Raw genomic sequence first — 17,232 nt, 5'->3', positions numbered from 1 at the left:
ATTCTTATTTATTTATTTATTTATTTAATTTTGACCAGAGAGAAACAGAGTGAGAGAAAGAGAGAGAGAGGGAAAGTGAGAATGCAAGCCACTAGGTTCGGGACTTGAACTGTGGTCGGTCATGTGGGAGTCCAGCGCTCTTTACCACTATGCCACCTGCTGCCCCCAAGAAGATTTCTTAAAAAAAATTTTGCCAGAGGGTGTGTGCACTGACCAGAGAGAGACTGAGAGACAGAGACAGGAAGAGGGCCACATTATAACCCTATCCCCTCCATTTCTCTATCCTGTCAGGGTTTTGGCAACATGTGCACACATGCCCAGTGTGTTTTTCAAGCCACCAGGTCTAGGTCTTGAACTTCATGGCTGGCCATTGGGAATCCAGCTCTCTCAAACACCAGGTCACGGGCCAGCCCCCAAAGAAGATCTTAAAGCAACTATGAGGTTTTCCATGCATCTTCCATGGTGCGCCTGGCCTCTGTGCCTTTGCTCATGTTGTTCCCTCTTTCTGGACTTTTTCTTTCCATTTCTTTTTTTTTTCTTTTTTTCTTTCTTTTTTTTTTTTTTTTTTGGGAGGTTTTTGCTGTAGGGGAGAAAGGGAGGGACACAAAAGGACAGGCAGAAAGGCAGAGAGACAAAGAGACAGAAAGTGAGAAATCACCCCCCAGGGGGGATGGCCACGCCGCAATCCCTTCTCCTCCATTCTTCTCTCGGGATTTTGGGCACGCACACACATGTGCCTGGTGTGAGTTTAAGCCACCGGGTCCAGGACTCAAACCACGGTCGACTACATGGGTGTCCAGCGACATAGCCATTACGCTAACTGCTGGTCCCTGTCTCTTTTTGAAGGGTTAACTTTTTTTTTAGTCTCTTGAGATTTAACTCAGGTGTTCATCTCTTCTAAGAAACTTTCTGTTATTACATTTAAAGAGCAGATATTTATGGAAGTAAGTTTGCTTATTATCAGCGAATGTCATGTTAACATAAATTAGGTTTTGAGATTGCTTTAGAATGACAACTAAGAATGATAAACAGAAAGACAGTTAAGTTTTGCAAGGGTCAGAGATGGCATCAGTGGCGGGGACGTTCAATCTGATCCCAGTGAAAAGCGAGGACCAGAATTCAGAGGGCATCTTTGACGGCACTGTTGAGCGTGCGTGAGGGGGCTGTCTCCCCCGGTTACGCTGCCTCTTACGGAAAACCTATTGCAGGTCAGAGAGTCAGCCTACACCACAGTGGAACACACGCGTGCATTTCTTTTCCTTCATCATAGACCTAAACCCTACATGGTCATCTCAAACCGTCCCTACGAGTGAGCTTACTTGGGCTTTCCCAGACTATCCTTTTTCTCATACACTAACCAGATGAGTTTACTAATGGTCAACTGCAGAGAAACAGCAAAGCAAACCTCCCTGCCTCTGGTTCTGAAAAACACGTAAACTTCATCTAGGCCACTAGACGGCATATCCATTTCAGTCCTTCAGCCTCTACCAGTCTCTAATCTGCTTGGAAAGCCCCGCTAATAGCAACTAATTCATTTTTCTTTCTTTTATTTTTCCAGGCGCATGTGCTCGTCAGAGAGAGAGAGAGAGAGAGAGAGAGAGAGAGAGAGAGAGAGAGAGGGAGAGAGAAGACAGCCACTGGGCCGCGCTGCAATCCCTTCTCCTCCACTCTTCTCTTGGGATTTTGGGCATGCATGCGTGTGTGCCTGGCGTGAGATTCATGGCCGAACCACGGTCGTCCACGCGGGAGTCTAGCACCTTAACCACTACAGCACCTGCTGGCCCAGCAACTAATTCTTAGAACCTTGGTGTCCTCCAGGGGAAAAGAGCTGAGACAGCCCTACATTGTAGGCCTATGAAAGTAGAACTAACTTTAACTTTAAAGGTTTTAGAGAATGTTCATTGCCTCTTGGGAAACAGAGCTAAAGTGCAAACGCTTTTTCTTTTCTTAATTGCCAAAGGGCATATGCGGTCGCCAGAGAGAGACAGAGAGACAGAGAGGGAGAAAGGCCCCTTAACCCCCACTGGGGTATGGTTATGCTGCAGTCCCTCCTCCACTGCTCCATCCTGTGGGATTTTAGGCACATACACTCATACATACACGTGGGCCGGCTGTGATTTCAGCAATCAAACTGCAGTCAGCCATTTGAGATCTGATTCCTTTAACCTCAGGCTATGGGACTAGCCCAACTGCAAAATCTTAAGCATGACAAAAAGCCCTTCATGATCTGAGTCACTATAACAAACATGACATAATGAAGGCCAAGTGCCAAAGTGACGTGTCACAGGCACTAATAACGTCAGTCCTACAACCCAGTGACCATGGCAGACACTGAAAATCAACCCCACCGCTCAGGATCCTATGAACTCCGGTTTATGTCTGTGCTGCCTTAACAATGCACTCTCTGAGGGCCAGAGCCAATCTTCTTTTTAAAGAATTATTTATTTGTTTAATTTTATCTGTTACTATTACTTTTAAATTTTGACCAGAGAGAGACAAAGGGAAAGTGAGAAAGCAAGCCGCCAGGTCCAGGGCTCCAGCTGAAGTTGGCCACGTGGGAGCCCAGTGCCTTAATTACCACGCTACCTGCTGGCCCTGGAGATCCACTCTTAATTATCCTGGTGGTTCCAGGATTGAGTACGGTCTGACACATTTAGGCACTTAGTGTCCTCTCATCCATTTGCTGACACACTCAGCAGGTCTTTATGAGACAGAACTGGGACAGGTGTTGGATTTATGACTGACACAGCCACTGTACTCATGTAGCTTACCGCCTAGAGGGGAGGCAGACATTAATCAAAGGAGCCCGCTAATTGCAGGTTAATTACAAATAGAGGTCAATGCTCTAAAGGAAAGAAAGAAGCTCATGGAGTCAAATGACAAAGGAACTTGCCCTAACCTGTAGGTGTAGAAAGGCTTCCAGGGAAGGGATCTTTGAATTGAAATATGAGGATTCACAGGGCAAAATGGAGACAGGATTCAAGCAGCGGTTGTGAAGTTCCCGTGGAGGGAACTGAGAAGGGCATGGCAGAGCACAGCGAATGGGGTCCACCAGGCTAGATATCCCAGGTGCTAAAAACTTTTTTTAAAAAATTTGTTGCCATAGGGCATGTACACTTGCCTGAGAGGGGACAGACAGAGGGATGGTGAAGGGTAATGTGAGAAATCATCCCCTAGAGGGTAGAGCCACACCGCAATCCTTTCTTCTCCATTCTCCTCCTGGGAAACTCACACATGCCTTGTGTGAGTTTCAAGCTGCCAGGTCTGGGATGCGAACTGTGGTTATCCACGTGTAAGTCCAGTGCCTTAATAACCATCACGCCACCGCTGGCCCATCAAAAACTTAAAAACAAGTTTTCTTTCTTTCTTCCACAAGTGAGAGAGACAGAGAAACTGGCATCCCCAGCAGGTTCTCATGCTGAAATCCATTCTCAGCCTGACAGCCCTGATCCCAGCACACACATACCCGGCATGCTCAGGGAGGTCTCTGGACGTGAACCTGGAACCCTCCCATGTGGGTCAGCCTTGAAGACCATTGCACTATCACCTTGCCACTAACTGGCCCTCCACATTTTGATGTTAATCCTAAAAGGGATTTTTAAAAGGTTTTTCAGAAGAGAGATGATATCTGTGTTTTGTAAAGGTCACTCTGGCTACAGCAGAGAGGAAAGGCTGGCAGGCCACGGGGTTTACCAGGTACTCATTCTCTGCTCAGTAAGGTGCCAGGCGATGTGAGGAATTTAAGTTACATCTATAATTATGAAGGACGGAGAGAGGCTCTGTGTCCAGGAAGCACTTAGAGAACAACACGAAGGCAGGTGTCCGGGAGCATGTTTGTGCGATCACAAATCACACAGACTTGCAGGAATTCTGAAAAGGTATGGAACGGGGAAGAAACCCGCATGGGCTGGAGGTAAGCTTGTGTGTGCGTGTGTGTGTGCGAGAGAGAGAGAGAAGGGGTGGGATGTCTCAGGGGACGAATTAATTGCCCTTTGAGAGAAGCGTTCTGTATACACCCCTACACACATGCTCTCTGGTACCCAGTATTGTAAATGACTGTTTTTTTTTTAAAGAGAGATTTTTGCCATAGGGTACATGGGCTTGCTGGAGAGACAAAGAGAGACAGAGGATAGAAAGCAAGAAATCATGCCCCCTGAGGGGATGGCCACACCCATTCTCCTCTTGGGCACGTATGTACACTCGCCCGGCGTGAGTTTTAAGCCACCGGGTCCAGGACTCAATCCATGGTCAACTACATGGGAGTCCAGTGACATAACCATTATGCCATCTGCTGCTGGTTCCTGTCATTGCCTATTTTTTCTTTAGAGAGATTTTTGCTCTAGGGCACATGTATTCACCAGAGAGACAGAAAGAGAGAGACAGAAAGCGAGAAATCACTCCCCAGGGGGGGACAGCCATGCCTCAATCCCTTCTCTTCTGTTCTCCTCTGGGATCTTGGGCACGCACATGCATATGCCCAGTGTGAGTTTTAAGCCGCTGGGATTCGAACCATGGTCACCTACATGGGAATCCAGCGATGTAACCATTACGTCATCTGCTGGTCCCTGTAATTGCCTATTAATCTGAGTGTTTCTCCCACCAGGCTGTGGGTTTGGAAAGTAGCAATCATTGTCTTTCTATTCTCTGTGTTAAGAACCATGTAGGACACATAACAGGTGCTCATTTACTTCTTACTGAATGGATGCACGAATAAGTGAGGAGAAAAAGGATATGAGTGGGGGATTGCTCGTTGGAACTGGGTCATTTTGAGGGTGCCAGTCTAAAGCAGGGTGTTCATTTTAGGGAGCTGTGGAAGGTGAGGTTCACTGGCTTGAAAGGAAGCACCAGTCGCAGACGAGCTTGGAAACCTCAGGCTGTGGACTGAGTCCAGTGATGAAAGGTTTTGGGGAATGAGTGTGTTGAACCCATTCCACCATAAAGGCACCTCTAGATGAGGAAGAGCTCCCAGTGTTTAAACCTCATTGTTTCCTGCAGCCTAGGAATTCTGGGAGAAGGATCCATATGGAGTTTCCTCCTCCAATGGGGTCCACCCCCTGGTGGCAATCCCCTGCCCCGGCTTCAGCTGAGGAAGCAGGAAACGCGCTCAGCGCTGCCAAGTCTGAGCTCCACCAACCTGTTCAAAACAGTACTCCAATAGAAACCCATATTCCAATTCACCCTGCCCAGACCTGCCTTCTCGTCTGGGCTCCTTTCCAGATGGCTCAGGTTGAGAAATGTTTATCTGTCCGAGCCGCGGGGAGTGGAGTTAGGCGGTGATCCCACCTGCTCCTAGTCTGCTCCAGTTACATTCTCCGACTATGCTGCTTGGGAGTGCTCGTTGGAACTGCGTGTGTGTGCGTGTGTGCACATGTGTGCGTGTGCGTGTGTGTGTGTGTGTGTATGTTGATGGGGCGGAGTGCAGTTTGGAAACACTGAAAGCTTCTGTCAATGCCACGTCAAAAAAGTGTTCCAAAGTCCTAGCAGGTTCAACAATGATGTACATTCGAATGCTTGAGTTTTATAAGTGATTAAGAAAAGAGGGTTAGAATGAAATCATCTGGGTGAGTACCCAAAGGGAAGAGTGCCATTTAACTTGGCTCTGAATTCACCTAGAACACGTCTACTGTGGGGGCCTGCCTGTACTGGGGTTGCTTCCAAACAGAACTGGATTTGCAGCAAAGTGTCAATTGTAGATAGAACAAGAAAAATCTGGTTATGACCTTGAGGGTCAACTCCACAGCTTTTTTTTTTGGAGAAGTTTTTGCTATAGGGCATGTGTGCTTGCCAGAAAGACAGAGAGAGACAGAAAGAGAGAAATCCCCCTCCAGGGGGGATGACCACGCCGCAATCCCTTCTCCTCTATTCTCCTTTCAGGATCTTGGGCATACACGCACATGTGCCCGGCGTGAGTTTAAGCCACCGGGTCCAGGACTCTAACCACGGTCGGCTACATGAGAGTCCAGCGACATAGCCATTACGCTAACTGCTGGTCCCCAACTTCACAGCTTCTAAGACCATTCTGAGTTGTCCTATTTCTTGGAACTAATTCCTCCTTCTTATTTGGTCAAACTTGGCTTTCATTGGGCAAGGAGAATGAAATAATACTACTAGTAGTAAAAAATATTTATTTTTTAATTATTTAAGTTTATTAATTACTATTATTATTTTTAAAAATAATTTTTAAATTTGACCAAACAGAGAATGAGCAAACAAGCTACCAGGTCCAGGTCTCAAACCGCAGTTGGTTATGTGGGAGTCCAGCAACCTTAACCACCACGCCACCTGCCAATCCCACAAATATCACTGGAACAATGACTATATGCTGGGTTTTGTGCTATGTACGTTTCACTCATTGTTTCATCTACTCATACACAACCTCTATAAACCCATGGAGAGGTGCTCTGTTTTGTAGGTCGGGAAACTTAGAGAGGTGAAGGAATTTGCTCGAAGTAACTAAGCTAGCAAAAGATTGAGGTAGAGTTCAAATCCAGACATGTCTGACTCCAGAGACCAAACTCTTAAGTAGATAGACCCAACAAGGTCAGGTGTATCACCAGTACTTCTAGCTTCCGCTTTCCTTAGCCTTTAGTCCACTAGATTCCCTAGCGCAATGAGAAAAGAGCAGTGTGATGGGGCCAGCAGGTGGCGGAGTGGTTAAGGTACTGGATTCCCACATAGTTGGCAGCAGTTCAGGTCTCAGACCTGGCAGCTTTCTCTCTCTTTCTCATGAGCACATGTGCCCTGTAGCAGATTAAAAAATAATTAATGACAATGATAAATAAAATTAAATAAATAATTCTTAAAAAATAAGAAAAGAGTGATGTGTTTTTTGCATTTCAGGACTCTTGGTTTCACTGTCTTCTCTTTCTTCAACTGATAGTATTGAAAAAGGACGCACTGCCTGTTTCAGTCTAGCGTGACTCCTGGAAGAGGTTTCTTCTTCCATGGGTATTTGCTTTATTTTATTCTTTTATTTAGTCTTAGGCCTAGGTCGTATTCTCTAAGTCTTAGCTCTTCACTACATCGCAAGCAATATGGGTAAGCCAGCACTCATGGTTCAGCCACTCAACAGCTCTGTGACTGTGAGTAAGTTATTGAACCTCTGAAACCGTAAGTGAGGTTATTAATACCTCCAGGACTGTTCCTTTAGTCTCTAGACATTTATGGAGCATTATGCCAGGCCCTGGAGATACAGAATGACAAAGTTTAAATGAAATAATACAGGCGCTATGCTTGGCACAGGACGTGGTAGGCAATAAAGTCTCAATAATGAAAATTATTCATAAATTGTAGGACAAAAGTCTATTTCTGTCATAGCTATTGTTGGGCAGGAAACCAGGAGTGAGATGTGCTCTAAAAAATAGAATTCTTGAAAAGATCTTGTACAATATATTTGAGCACTTCCTTCTCCTGGTTGAGACTAGCTCCAAACTTCGCTCTAAAAAATAGAATTCTTGAAAAGATCTTATACAATATAATTGAGCACTTTCTTCTCCTGGTTGAGACTAGCTCCAAACTTTAAGTAATAGGCATAGCAGAGGGGCCAGCAGGTGGTGAGGTGTACTCCCACATGGCCAATGGTGGTTTGAGTCCTGGACCTGGTGGATTTAAAATCACACTGGGTGTGTGTGCTTGTGTGCCCCAAATCTCAGGATGAGAATGGAGGAGAAGGGATCGTGGCATGACCACCCCCCTTGAGGGTGATTTCTTACTTTCCCTCTCATTATCTCTGTCTCTCTATGGCAAGCGCACGTGCCCTATAGCAAAAACCTAAAAATAAACAAATAAATAAAAAAAGTCATAGATGACATTTTTGGGGCACTTACCATATCCTTTGTATGCATGAACTCACATTTTCCTAACAACCTCCTGAAATGGATTTTATTGTATCATCATTTTATGGAAGAGGAAATGAAGACTCAGCAAGGTTACGTGACTTACCCAACACCCTACAGCTAGCTAATAACTGGCAGAGCTGGGATTTGAACCTAGCTAATCTGACTCCAGAGCCTTTGATCTTACCATCAGTCTGAACTGGCTGCATTGGATCTGTCTGTTTTCTGGGTCTTATGTCAATGAAGCCAGCCCTGAGAGACTCCAGGAAGTGACACATGGAGGCAGGGGATGGTCTGGAAGACCATGGTGCTCTAGCAGCCTCATTTGGAGACTCTTTGTTCCTGGTTCTTCCCAGGGATGTGCTACTGATCTCCACCCACATCAAGTTGTTCTTGCTGTGTCTCTCTGACCTCACTCCAGGCAAACCAGCTCATCCTGAAAAGCAATGCTTGGGAGTCCAGGAGTGGAGAGGCCGGCTGGGACGGCCTGTGTGGGAGGCTGGGCCACCACTCTTACTGCTAAAGGCTAAGGTGCCTTTGCTGCACAGCCTCTGTGCCTTTGCACACTCCTGCCTCTTTGTTTGGCCCCCTCAGGCCACACCCCTTGCCTCCACTCTGCACACCGTTTGAGTTTGCTGCGTTTCCTTCCCACCTCCAGCCCAGGAGACATGGTCAGACTCAATGACTTTGTGACCCATGCAGTGGGATAGGATTTAGGCTCATATGAGTCTTACATCTGGTCTCATACCCTGAGGTCTCCATCTTGAAACTCCTCATCATTTTGAACAAGGGACCTTGCATGTTCACTGTGCAGTGGGCCCTGCACTTGATGTGGCTCACCCCGCCCAGACCCCACCATGGCATCAGAGCACAGAAGCATCCCCAGCACAGTCTGAAGAGCAGTGCAGGGGAACGGGCAGCAAGGCCGGCACCCTGAAGTCAGGGCCCATATTTGTGAGGTCAGAGCATGCCGTGGGCTGCAGTCAGCTGGAGAATGAATTCACACGTTTCTCGGGATAATGTGAATTTAGTGGGTTACAGTTAATTTTGTCAGCCATGCCTATAAATAAATACAGCTAGGCCCCTGCCGCCTCAGTTAGCACCTGTTCCCACTGTCCCCTCATCACTCCAGATTTCCAGCCTCTTTTCCTCCTGCCCTTTCTTGCCAGTCTTCCAACAGTCCTGCTGCTTGGACAATGCAATCCAAATTCTTCCTTTCTTCCTCTCCTGGCCTACCTGAGATGCCGTCAACTCCTCACCTTTAGTTCTTTGCCTCCTTATCCTCCTGCTTTCTGGCTTCCAGTCTCTCAACTATCAGGGCTGCCAAATCAGGGGCAATAAAAGTTGCAGTGGTAATGCATCTGGACCATGTGGAAAGGTCCTAGGTTCATATCTCAGGACCTCCCCAAGGATGCTAGGTGCAAATGCACGTGCTGATGGTCTGGGCTGCAGAGACTATGGGCAGACTGTACGTAAGGACCCTGTGCATGGGAGGATTACTGTCTTTCTCTCTCTCTCTCTTTCTCTCTGTCATGGAAAAAATAAATAAACAAATTAGAGAAGTACTGGGCCAGCTCCATGGCCTAGTGGTTAAGGGAGTAGGATGGCCGACCATATGGTTTGAATTCCAGCCCAGTGACTTGAAAACATGCCAGGCACATGTATGTATGTGTCCTAAATCCTGACACAGTGGAAAATGATGAAGGAATTGTGGTGGGACCACATGGGGGGAGGTGCTTTCTCCATCTCGCTCTCTCTCTATCCCTCTGTCGCTCTCTGATGAGCACAGGCACCCTCTGACAAATTAAAAAAAATAGAATCGCCAAATCAGACATCACTTATTATGGCTCATAGTTGAACCAGCTTGATTTCCGAGAAATGCAGCCACCTTTTTTTTGGAGAGTTTTTTTTTTTTTTTGCTATAGGGCACGTGCGCTCTCCAGAAACACAGACAGACAGAGAAACAGAAAGTCAGAAATCACCCCCCGGGGGGATGGCCACGCTGCAATCCCTTCTCCTCCATTCTCCTCTTGGGATCTTGGGCATGCATGCACACGTGCCTGGCGTGAGTTTAAGTCATTGGGTCCAGGACTTGAACCACGGTTGACTACATGGGAGTCCAGCGACATAGCCATTACGTTAACTGCTGGTCCCATGCAGCCACCTTTTGACATTTGGGGGACTGAGATACTTTTGCTTTTGGGGGCCTTTCATTGATAAAAAATATTAAAAATTATAATTTACAACTGTATTGGTAAAGAGTATAATATAGTCTGGACTGTATTTTCTTTTTATTCTTTCTTAAAATATATTAAAACACTTTCATAGATCCTTAAGTATTATGGGCTCTAGGCACTATGCCTACTGAGCCCCATAGCTTTGCTTTGAAAGGTGGGATAAGTTTGAATAATGCCTTCCTGAAAACTTTTCTCTCAGAGAAAACATACTACCTTTTAAAAAATAATTATTTTATTTAACTTTTATTATTATTTAATTTGGTATAGGACACATGTACTTAAGAGAGAGAAAAAGAGAGAGAGAGAGAGAAAGCCACCAGGTCCAGGACTTGAACTATGGTTGGCCACGTGGGAGTCCAGTGCTTTAATCACCTTGCTACCTGCTGCCCCCAAACTATCTTTTATTTTATTTTATTACTTTTATTGGAAAAATAATGTAGTTAATAAAGAAAACAAAAACCACTCTCATAATCCCATACCCTAACACAACTCTTTCATCTGTGGAATGAACTTCTTTGAACAGATGTGAAGTTGTTTTACACAAGTCAACAAGTGTTGCACTCATGCAATTTTGTTTTCTGCTTTTTCCATTTAACATGATCTTTCTACATTGAAATTTAAAATTTATTTATTTATTTATTTTCAGGAGGTTTTTACCTTAGGGCGCAAGTGATCACTGGAGAGAAAGAGAGAGATGGAAAGTGAGAACTCACTCCCCAGGAAGGATGGTGACACAGCAATCCTTTCTCCTCCATTCTCCTCTGGGATCTTAGGCACACACGCACAAGTGCCCTACATGGTTTCCAAGCCATTGGGTCTGGGATTCTAACTGGTAAGCTATGTGGGAGTTCAGCACTGAAACACTGTGCCATCTGCTAGCCCCTTAACATGATTTTTATTGAAAACATTTTCCATATTTCTACAATTATCTGCATTATCATCGAGTTGATTTCCAGGGATTATCTAACTTCTCCCCCTCTTGGTTTTTCAGTTCTTTTCTGTCTCTGTGTTAAGTCTACTTTATTGCTTTCTTCTTTTATACATTTAAACTGGGCCATCTGATCTTTCTGTAAATCCTCTCTCTAGGTAGATTCTTGACTTCAACTATCAGCTTGTAGGGCTGTGAAGATGTTTCTTCCACGTGGCAGTAAGTGTCCCATAGTGGGTGTGTAGGATCTGCTCATGCCCTTTCACACTGCACTGAACAGCCATCTAGACCACGGGGAAGAATCTTGTTAACTTCTGTGTTCTAGGAATGGAATCAGACGGTCAGAAGCTGAAGGCATCTTAGACATAATCAAGTCCAATTTCCTTATCTTATAGATGAGGAAACTGAGGCTCAAAGTAGTGAACTCACTTGATTATGGCTATAGAGCCAGTGAACAGGGATTTGAAACTTGGTTCACTGACCCCTCAGGTTGTATGCTCTTTCTTTAATATCATACTCTCTGGATTTAATGGAAAGGAACTTTAACTTATATTGCTATACCATTAGATTGCGACTTACATATTACCGAATTACATTTACAAATATTAGGTTGTCAGAAAAGTCATGATGTGTGTTTCTATGTTTTTCTATGCAAAAATACGTCATGACTTTCCCAACAACCCAATAGTTTGTTTTCTCTTTTATGTTTTTTTTTTTTTGGAGAGGTTTTTGCTATAGGGCACATGTGCTCGCCAAAAAGACAGAGAGAGACAGAGAGATATAGAAAGCGAGAGATCACCCCCTGGGGGGATGGCCACACTGCAATCCCTTCTCCTCCATTCTCCTCTTGGGATCTTGGGCATGCATGCACATGCGCCCACCATGAGTTTAAGCCACCGGGTCCGGGCCTCGAACTGCGGTTGACTATGTGGGAGTTCAATGACAGCCATTATGCTAACTGCTGGTCCCCCCTTTTTATCTTAATATTACTCCAATGGGGGAAAAATGAGACTGCCCACATTGCAATTTTGTTTAAATTCATACTTAAAAATGATCTGATGCATTACAGTAGAGGAGCTTAACAATGGTTAGCATCGCTTGTTCTCTTGAGAGTTACTTAATCTCTGTGATTTATTGGCTTTCTTATTATTGAAGTTTCCCACAGTCAAATCAATTGATCTTACCTGTTCAGAGACAAGGAGCAGATCAATCTTTGGCCCAATATCACAAGGCCAACAGTGGTGCTAGCTACCTGCAGACAACAAAAGCATTCATTACTAAGGTGAATGAATCGGTCCATTTGGGTCATGAATATAATTTCCAGTAGGAAACATTATAAGCCTAACTTTCCCTCTTATTCTAAAAGATATTGGAAAGAAATCACTCTGAAAATCTCATCTTGTACACAGAGACACTAAGTGTAAAGACTTTTCTTGGAAGATCTCCTTTAGATATTATGTTCTTTTCTCCTAATTTCTCTTCTCCGAGTGTATGTGTATATGTATGTGTATATGTGTGTGCATGACATTTTGCTTAGGTTCCTTGTACTGGTCCTCTTCTAACAGATTGCATTTGGCCTTTATCTTCTCCAATAAACTTGAGTTCTCCCTTGCTTGACTTATTTCGAGGAAAGGAGGAATTCAAGTATCCATGTAACTTATGTAGTATGAAAAGCACCCATGAAGTAGAAATTGGAGAGGTATTTTACAATGTTCAGGAGCTTAAGCGGTGGCTTTGACACTCCTACCCCCAACACGTGCACGTGTACACACACACACACACACACACACCTGCTCCCAGTCTTCACTTTGTCCTCACTCTTAACTGAGGTATCTCCTTCCAAACTCCAAACATTTAGAAGCTGCTGGCCAAGGGTTCAAGGTAGAAATGGGGTTGGCTTCCACAGTCTGCCCTCCCATCTCCCCAGACTTACAAAGTCCATGGAAACGATGGTTTCAATAGTTGAGTTCTTGGGCTGAGTGAGTATCATGATGGAGGCAGGGATGTCCAGGGTGAAGTTGCCTGGCAGTAAACTGATCACAGGAGGCTCCGTGGCCATGATACGCACCATGAAGGGCCGGGACAGGATGTAGATTTCTGCAATCTGCCCAAGTTCAGGGAAAGAAACAGAGGTCGGGACTCATGAGTTGATGAGAGGAAATTACAAATTTTGGGTGACCTGTGCTGCTTAAATCTTGCATTATGCAAATACAATGAAAAAATTACATGGAAAAAAAGACTCTTTAATAATGATAACAATAACAAAGAAAACCAAACAGTGATATCAGCTGACATTTATGGAACACACACCATGTGCCTGTGGTGTCATGTGTTATCTTGATTAATTCCCCCAAATCCTTCAGAGGCAGGTTCTATTAGTAACCCTGTTTAATAATGGCATCCAGCTGCCTTTTAGAGAGATTCACTGATTTTCTTTAAGTCCCAGAGGAATAAGTCGTACAACTGGGATTTAAATCTGCCTTGATGCCCTTGATCAAAACCAAAATGCTCCATGGCCATCTCTTTGTCCTCAAGGGTAAACCTGAAACTGCGCGGGTATCTTCCACCACTCGGTGTCCTATAAAGTCATGATATTACTAATTGCTCACTAACGCCACAAACGGGGGCCTAGTCTTTCATTTAAGGACCAAATCTTCATTTAAACGAAAAAGTCCTTTATTTAAGCTAATTATTTCAAGTGGTGGAACCTTGTAGAAGGAATGCATGACCAATTTTGTGAACTTGCAATGCTCTAAGTATACTTGACTTCCACTATCAGTAAATAATTGTGGATATTTAATTAAGGAAAAATAAAACTCTTGAATGTAAAGACGGATTCATGCTTGGACCAAAAAGGAATATAAAGTATCTGTAAGTTGGGGCCAGAAGATGGCATTAGTGGTTAAGGCACTGGATTCCCACGTGGCTGACTGTGGTTTGAGTTGCAGACCTGGCGGCTTGCTTTCTCACTTTCTAATTTTCTCTCTGTCTCTCTCTCTCTGTGTATCTCTGGTGAGCCTATGTGCCTTATAGGAAATTAATAAGTAATGATAATAACAAATAAAATAAATAATTATTTTTAAAAATCCATAAGTCTTCCCAAAGTAATTGCAATGAAACAAAGGCACTGCCAAGGAGTCAGTCAGACCTTGGGTACTTACCCGGGAGAGCACATTGCCAAAGCCTTGAGAGTTCTGAACAAAATGGTTGGAAATCTGGAATATAAAGAGCATCCCATCACTGTAAAGTTTTTACCTGGATTGTCTTTTCAGGGGAAACAAAGTATTCTCTGTAGTTTACGACGTGTGAAGCTGTTGTACTATAAAATGCCTGGTGTTTGAGGTAATCTATTGTTTTGCAGCCCAGTCATAGGACATCTGAGGCCCAGAGAAGTAAAGTGACTTCCTTAAGGTCACACAGGAAATTATATTACTTTTGAGGAAGCACTTAAAACAAAATGCTTGCTTGAATGTGTGTGCTCACTGGAGAAACAGAGAGAGAGAGACAGAAAGAGAGTGAGAAAGCACTCCCCAGGGTAGACAGCCATGACACAATCCCTTCTTCTCCATTCTCCTCAGGATTTTGGGCACACATGCACATGTGCCCAGGATCTTTTTCAAGCTGTTGGACTTGAACTGTTCAGTTGGCCATGTGGAATTCAACCGCCTTAACCACCACGCCATGACTGGCCCAAGGATGCATTTTGAATGCAGGGAGCACAGTAGACATTATTTATGCATAATCCATATGCATAAATGCTATGGTCATTAACAGTAAGTGTCCTCATTTACAGCAATTATAGACACATAGATGCTTAAGAAATTTACCTTCGGGATCAGCAGTTAGCATAATGGCTATGTCGCTGGACTTCCACGTAGTCGACCGCGGTTCGCGTCCCGGACCTGGTGGCTTAAAACTCACGCCAGGCGCGTGTGCATGTGTACCCAAGATCCCGAGAGGAGAATGGAGGAGAAGGGATTGCGGCGTGGCCATCCCCCCTTGGGGAGTGATTTCTCGCTTTCTATCTCTCTGTCTCTCTCTGTCTGGCGAGCGCACGTGCTCTATAGCAAAAAAAAAAAAAAAGAAAGAAATTTACTTTCATAGATTAATGGTTTCAAATTTGAAGCTACAAGTGTCTACTACTCAGCATTGTAAGGGAGCTAGTGCTGTCACACTTACCATTCTGAGTGTAAGAGTTAGACCTACTTGTGTAATTAAGATATGCACAGTGAGAAGATTCAAAAGGGATGCTTGAAAAGTTTCTGACTGACAGACTGGAGGGAGTGTTCTTATTATCAAGGAAGGTACATGGCAAAGAGAATCAATGAGTATCTGTACTATTACTGATCATTGCAGATAAGCAGCTATAATCACCAACATGAGAAATCTTTGTGTTGGCATATACAGAGAGTAATAAAGTTGTGATGATAAGCAGTGGTTATCTAGCACTTATTCTGTGCCAGGTGCTAATTTCAATGTTCGATGTGCATTTATGGCTTTTGGTGCCCAAATTGATCCTATAGGCATGGGACTACTATCCTTTTCCTGAAGAGGTAATTCTGGCACATAGAAGTTAAATAAATTGAAAATACTGAAGTTCATGGGCAATAAGTGGTGTAGAAGGTCTTGGAAATATTTAAGATCAATCCAGAAACAGTGGTCAGATATCATAAAAGACAAAGAAAATTTATAATCATTAAAAGCATAGTGTGGAGGCCAGCAGGTGGCCTGATGTTAGGGCACTGGATCCCACATGGCCCACTGTGTGGTTTGAGTCCTGGATCCTGCAGCTTGTAACATCTCAGTGCATGTGTGTGCCTGTCTAAAATCCCTAAAGGAGAAATAAGGAGAAGGGATTGGAGTGTGGCCATCCTCCGTGGAGGGTGATTTCTCACTTTCCCTCTCTCTCTGTCTCTGTCTCTCTCTAGCAGGTGCATATGCCCTATTTAAAAAAGCTAAAAGAGAAAGAAAAAAAGCATAGTATATATATAAAAATGTCTATCCAGAACAACATGATTTTTTTTTAAGGCTTTTGCCATAGGGCATGTGTGCTCATTGGAAAGAAACAGAGGGAAAGTAAGAAATCACTTCCCAGGGGAGATGGCCATGCCACAATCCCTTCTCTATTCTCCTGGGGATTTTGGGCACACACGCACACATGCCTAGCATGATTTTCGAGCTGCCGGGTCTGGGACTTGAACTGCTGTTGACCGTATGGGAGTCCAGCGCTTTAAACACTACACCAGGGAGGGTCCCTAGAACAATGTAATTTTTAATCCTCTATTTAGCAGAATTAGAAAGCTAACAACATTCCAACTAATAACATTCATTCCACTATTCTTTCATTCATTATCCTGCTAGGAGTGACAGTTTAAAAAGCTTCAGCAAAGTTATGATATAAAAATCCCATAATAGGATACTTATAAAAAGATTAAATGACGGTGCCAGTTGTTATCATCTGTTAACACTCCTCACCTCTTTGGTGGAGAGAGTGACATTGAAAGCTCCCGCTGTGAAATAAGCAAAGGACGCAGATTTAAAGAAATGCTCAGAGATTCCAAAGTAGAGCATAGAGTCGCTGCGTTCTGGAAGCACGAAAGGGACTGGGGAGAACGGAGGGTCGGCGAGGTTTTCCAGTGGGTAGAAGACACCCTGCGGGAACACAGAGAAAAGACAGTGAATCGGGGGAAACTCGAACACATAGGACCGAGGAGGGGGCCTCTTGAGGCAGAATTTCAGACACTTAGTAGGGATGGGAAATAAAAAGACCTCTGACTTCTTGACCAGTGACTGTGTTTCAAAGCTCTGATGAGTCCTGAGCATATTTGGGGGCATGGGTGTCCTCCCTGGGGTGTAATCCGGTGAGAAGCTTCTCATTGGTACTTTTCTCACAGAAAGGCAGGTGTGTTTAGCTGGAGTGGGCACCTTTGACTAGTTCCTGAGGTGCCACAAAGAGGTATCAAAACTTGACCATCAAAATCTGTGACTACTGAATACCTCAGGAGTCACAGAAGGACTCAGAAGGATCCAAGACGCCAAACAGCTTGGAGCACTTCTGTGGTATTCCTAACCTGCTGTTCTTAGCTATAGGACAATATTACACAACCTTGTCTTATATACAATGAAGTGACTTGAAAGACGGAGTGAGTGAAATAGAAACCAATTTGCATTTTGCAATTTTTCTTTTCTATGGTTTTTGACATAGGGTGTGTACACTCACCCGAGAGAGACA

At 44.3% G+C, this 17,232-nt stretch overlaps 1 protein-coding gene across 1 annotated transcript in view; it reads right to left on the bottom strand.

Moving 5' to 3' along the window:
* Nucleotides 1–17,232, bottom strand: part of BPIFC (BPI fold containing family C) — a 50,861-nt gene that overhangs the window by 14,567 nt on the left and 19,062 nt on the right. The window contains exons 8-11 of the mRNA XM_027769035.1: nucleotides 16,476–16,652; nucleotides 14,162–14,215; nucleotides 12,934–13,104; nucleotides 12,185–12,252 (exon numbers count right to left, since the gene is read on the bottom strand). Of these exons, the coding sequence (XP_027624836.1) occupies nucleotides 12,185–12,252; nucleotides 12,934–13,104; nucleotides 14,162–14,215; nucleotides 16,476–16,652 (470 nt within the window). The remainder of the gene's footprint in view (nucleotides 1–12,184; nucleotides 12,253–12,933; nucleotides 13,105–14,161; nucleotides 14,216–16,475; nucleotides 16,653–17,232) is intronic.

Source organism: Tupaia chinensis, unplaced genomic scaffold (genome assembly GCF_000334495.1).
Source record: "Tupaia chinensis unplaced genomic scaffold, TupChi_1.0 Scaffold148234_1, whole genome shotgun sequence".
Lineage (NCBI taxonomy): Eukaryota > Metazoa > Chordata > Mammalia > Scandentia > Tupaiidae > Tupaia > Tupaia belangeri.
Note: the sequence above shows the minus strand (reverse complement) of the source record. Positions and strands in the feature narration are given on the sequence as shown.